A 4,783-nucleotide genomic window follows, 5' to 3' on the forward strand; every position below is an offset into this window, starting at 1 on the left:
TATTTGGAATATCACGCGGAATTCTGGCAACAGAATGGTAGGCTAAATCCCGATCCGTGGTTATGCTTTCCTGGTTCCTGTCACAGGAGAGTAATTCTCCTGTCAAGTGACAAGTTGCTCCTTGTCTATCAGGTCTGTCGAACGTTCTAGAAGCTATGTCTTCTGTCTTGCATAGACCTTCCCCATAGAGAGTATATTCTTTTTGAGGCCGACAAATCCTCTCCATCTGCCTAGTTCAATTGTCAGTCCCATATCCCTAGCGGATAGCTGGTAGAAACTATGCCAATCATGGACAGATCTCATGAGCTTATGTAAAAATATCTCCGGTTTTTGCACTAAAACCGAGGAACCGATTGGCTGCCGGAAATGGGTTGAGGTTGTGGGCCGGCCCTCCTGCGGCCCCTAAACTTTATCTCAATTACCCTCCGCATCTTGATTACGACTGTAGCGAGAGAGAATCTTTCTAGTACACTGCTGGTCGTTCAATTCCCGGTACATGAACAGGTCGAGACTGTCGTGAATCTGCCCCAATTCTCTGGGCTTCTCTTTTAGGCTGTAGGGCTTAATCACGAGCAACCTAGAAAGCAAGTGGGGCAGAAGCCCGGGCCTGAATCCTACATGCCCACCGCATTTTCTCACCGAGCAGGCGATTCCATTCGTCGTCCAAACTATGCAGTCGAATGATTCGCGGTTCCGCTAATGATCGTCAGCTGCCCTCGTGATTCCACGGTCTCTGTCAAACTAATTTCCTCTGACTTGGGTTTAGGTCAAAACAAATCGTACGCTTCACCCCAAAGATTACCCTGCTTTCGACCATCGATCCTATTAAATCCAAGCAGACGTATTACCTTGAGCCGACAAGAATGCCATATTTCCATTTTCCCAGAGCCCCCTTGCTACCATGTCCTGTCTCCCTACGGGAACACTCATAGTATCGTGAATCCTTATACGCTGTCCGCAGTACCTACCGGGCCACGTAACACTCCGACGAAATCCTCCTAGTTTTGCATGACAAGGATGAAAATGTGTAGACGGGCCTGTTGCAAGGGCACCCCCATCGTGCTCGAGTCCTTTGACTTTGGGACATCCTCTATATTATTGTCATTCCAAAGGGCGATTGCTACTTCCTCTACGGAATACATGGAACGATATACAACTACGCTTATATTCCTCATGCTGACGCTTCATTGCTGATCACCGCCTTTGATGTAGGGACATGCACTAGGACTTGTTTATCAAGATAGTTGGCCACTGTTCCTTGGACATCGCTATGTAGCGATCCAGCCGATGAATGCTGCTAAAGTGGACGCTCTGTTCGCCGGTATCTCAGCTTCCTAGCAGCACAGACACGATGCACATAGTCCCACCTCCAGGATGACGACCGTGTTCTTTTAGGCCGGCTCGGAAGCGGTGCTGGCGTCAAGCGGTCTGTGACAAAGGGTCAGCATGTAATATGAGACGATTAAGTGTTTTCGTACCTGAAATTGAGTTCGTTTGAGTTGGCTTTTTGCTGTCATCAGGCTGGTTAGGGTCGGCCGCTAGAATTGTTTGGAACCATTTGTCGATGTTCCTTTGGGCAGGGGTCTTGGCTGAAAGATTCGACTGTGAAGCGCAATCGACCACGGAGCGTCGTACGGCAACGGCTCGCTTTGGTTTGTCTGGATTTTGGGAAGCTTTGGCGCCAGTGCGACTCTGCTTCCGCAGAATATGGTACTTTTTCCCTCGTAAAGATTCAACGCTTCGATGCACCTGATATTCTTCATAATATGCGTCGGAGAGAGCTTTCCACGACAGCTCCGGATGGGCATCCAACCATGGGAGAAGATTTTTCTCCTCCCATTCTGGCCAGCCGTATGCTCTACGTGGGGACATGGTGATGCTCGGGCAAGTTGCGGAAGTGGTCAGAACGGGTGAACAAAGCAGCAGAAAGTGATTTGGAAGGTGTAAGGTTGTTGAGTTTAAAAGGTTATAGTGTGGTGTGGCAGGTAAAAACCGACTATTGTGTATTTATGAGCTTTGGCCCAGCCTGGTGAGCTGGTATCAGACTCTCACGACTTGCACCAGTTCAGGGTTCTGAAGACCAAAAAGCCCTCATATTTTGATGCACTATGTTCGTTGAGGATCAACAACGTTGAACGCGGCTACAAGAGCCCGTTCTTGTTGACATTTCCCCATTGTTTCACCAATTCGTTGAATTATATTGTCTGACCCGCCTCTTAGTGAGTCATTGTTCAAAATGTGCAGTATTTGAAATAGATATCTACGGGTAGAAAGTAGGAGTGAAAAATGCGTGCGCTTGCAATCCCCTCCTCAATTGCGAGCAAGTAAACACTCAAATCTGGTCCTGGAATACAACATGCTATAAAGCGGGAGCGCCTCCTCCTATCACAGGAAATCAGAACTAGGACCACTCGTCACCCCAGCGTGACTCAGACACAAGTATGGGCGGAATTCGAAAAGTCTCGCACACCCCTCGACGACAAAACTTTCGAAGCCGATTGCAACGTGCATTGTCCTTGTCGCCCTCTGAGTCTGAAGATACTGGTAGTCCGTCCAGGTCCGCTACAGGCGATACCACAGAGGACGAGTCAACTTTTCAGGAGGAACACGACTCTGGCGACCAGGACAATAGCACCTCAGCCGAGGAGAGTGAGCAAGAAGCTGTACGACAGCGGAAGACTGTTTGTGGACACCAAAGTGACTTGGAACCACGCAGGCAGACTCAGCTTTCCGGAGATGGCAATTCGGTTGCTCTGGAATGCCTGACGGAGTAAGTACAATCCCATCAAGCACATAATCATGATTGGCCTGCTAATAACATCCAGACTAGATAACCGGATGCGGTCAGTTGTAGTCCATCTTGAGTGACAGTGTAAAGCGCTAACTGTCTCCGCAGGTCTATTGAGCGCTCATCGCAGGGCCAAGCCACCTGGAATGAAACCATTCGCAACGATCTGGCCGACATTTTTGGTCGATTGGCAATCGTCGAAAGTGAGATCCAGAAGGGGACCAGGCAGGGTTCAAACAAAGCTACAGAGGGCCAGAAGACCGGCCGACCCCTACGTCGGCAGCAGTGATGCGACTGGAGGATTACTTGGATGCCGAACCATGTATATCAGACCAAGACCAGTTTGCACTGGTCTTGAGGTATGATCACCAGCTCAACCAACAGAATATGAACACGCTCATCATCGATGCTGGATAGGACGGTCACTGGACAAGGTCGATTGACTCGATGCCAAGCTGATGCCATGGCGAGCGATGTATGATTTGTTGTTGCATTGGGGTCTTCGTGTTTTATCTATGCTTCCCTTAGCTGTGCAGACGGAAAACTATGACTGGTATATGAACTGTGCCGAGATGGTTCTCCTGAACCGACTGGCTATTGTCGCGAGCCACCACATTTTACCGAGTAGATTAAAGATTTGATTATTTCCATCATTGCAGCTGATTTGTATTGCCTGCCCCACTAAGCTCGTACTCGGTCTGTATAAGTGAGGAAACTCCCAAGAAAGCTAAACTACCGTAGTGCTCAAGAATCGCACACATGTAACAAATGATCAAAGATTGCTTGCGGCTATTGAAGTACGATCCTTAGCGGTTGATACGCACAGTAGTGCCACATTTATTGACTTGCGATATCTCACCCAACGAGAAACTGCTATTCGTGATTGTACTGGACCAGAATACTACGGCAAGCTTTGTCTGAATGCTGAGAAGAAATAATGATCATAATGCGCAAGAGAAGCGCAGGCTTCTCCACGAAACCCATAGCACAGATATTAGCAACATTCGGATCGGACCATTGAAAATGCGTTTCCTTTACGGCATGGGAGCCCACGTGTGTAACGAATCCACAGGCCAGCGTGGCAGGGCCTTTTCTCTGATCCAGGGCGTATCCGGGTGTCTCGGCCTGGAGCGGTGTGGTGTCGAATACTCTACCGCTCTCTCGCCATAAGTATGAGTCCAATCTACCCTTACATTTATCTATGGCATAGTAAATCGACCATGGAGATTGCGGTGGACTCTGCCGCTAACCTGCGCCGAATACTGCCTCGAGCCGCCCGTGCTCGGATCTATTAGACAAAAGCACATAGCCCTCCCCTTCAGGGCAATTAACAGAATTGACAATACACACAGTTTGGCACGGTACATGTATAGTAAGAATGTGGCGAAATGCTTCTTCATGAACTATCTGCGCGTCGGCTACATTACAAAGCCAGTCGTTTGCAGGAACGACATGACTAGTAGTAGTTTCGCTCCTTTCCATACATAGAAGCTAGCTCACTCCATCATTAGGATCTAGCCAGATCGACGCACCCCAATTGTGAGACGAAGGGCTCAGCTCAGTCGGTGGTAGGTAGTTCATGTTGAGTACCAAGCGGGACATTGTCATTGTTCGATTGGGAGATGCTGGGGAGCATATCGTGGCCAAGCGTAACCGCGCCGCCCTGATCGGGCCATTCCGCCTGGATCATTCCGGAGCCTGGCAAATAGGATGCCAGTCGTCTGTTCTGGAAGGCGTCGATCGTGCTCCAGAATCGAGTGGTCGCGGAAACCAGCTCTGCGTGTGCCTGATCCAACACCAGCTGTATATCATTCCACGGGACCTGATCTTGCAGTGCGGTGTTCGTGGATTCCAGCTGCTGTTGCAATTGGCAATTCTCCCGCTGAAGCTTCTGCTGCTCGGCTAATGCAGCATCCCTTGCCGTAACTGCGATTTGCAATTCCGAACTCTTTTGCGCTTTGTCGGCTTCGAGCTGGTCCAGCAACTGAGAAAGAT

General features: G+C 49.3%; 3 protein-coding genes across 3 annotated transcripts; 1 reads left to right on the top strand and 2 right to left on the bottom strand.

Moving 5' to 3' along the window:
• Window positions 1-1,297: 1,297 nt before the first annotated feature.
• Window positions 1,298-1,872, bottom strand: PENARI_c097G02685 (uncharacterized protein; the record flags this gene model as incomplete). The annotated part of the gene is made up of 2 exons (XM_022637814.1): window positions 1,298-1,428; window positions 1,479-1,872. 2 exons carry the CDS (start codon window positions 1,870-1,872, stop codon window positions 1,298-1,300), a joined length of 525 nt encoding a protein of 174 aa, XP_022482328.1.
• Window positions 1,873-2,441: 569 nt separating this feature from the next.
• PENARI_c097G08980 (uncharacterized protein) lies at window positions 2,442-3,077 on the top strand (the record flags this gene model as incomplete). Its single annotated transcript, XM_022637817.1, has 3 exons — window positions 2,442-2,770; window positions 2,826-2,843; window positions 2,897-3,077. The coding sequence occupies 3 exons, from the start codon at window positions 2,442-2,444 to the stop codon at window positions 3,075-3,077; spliced, it is 528 nt and encodes a 175-aa protein (XP_022482327.1).
• Window positions 3,078-4,346: 1,269 nt separating this feature from the next.
• Window positions 4,347-4,772, bottom strand: PENARI_c097G08271 (uncharacterized protein; the record flags this gene model as incomplete). The annotated part of the gene is made up of 1 exon (XM_022637816.1): window positions 4,347-4,772. A coding segment is annotated over one exon (426 nt), but the record flags the coding sequence as incomplete, so codon positions are not given.
• Window positions 4,773-4,783: the final 11 nt, after the last annotated feature.

Source organism: Penicillium arizonense (assembly GCF_001773325.1).
Source record: "Penicillium arizonense strain CBS 141311 chromosome Unknown PENARI_contig097, whole genome shotgun sequence".
NCBI lineage: Eukaryota > Fungi > Ascomycota > Eurotiomycetes > Eurotiales > Aspergillaceae > Penicillium > Penicillium arizonense.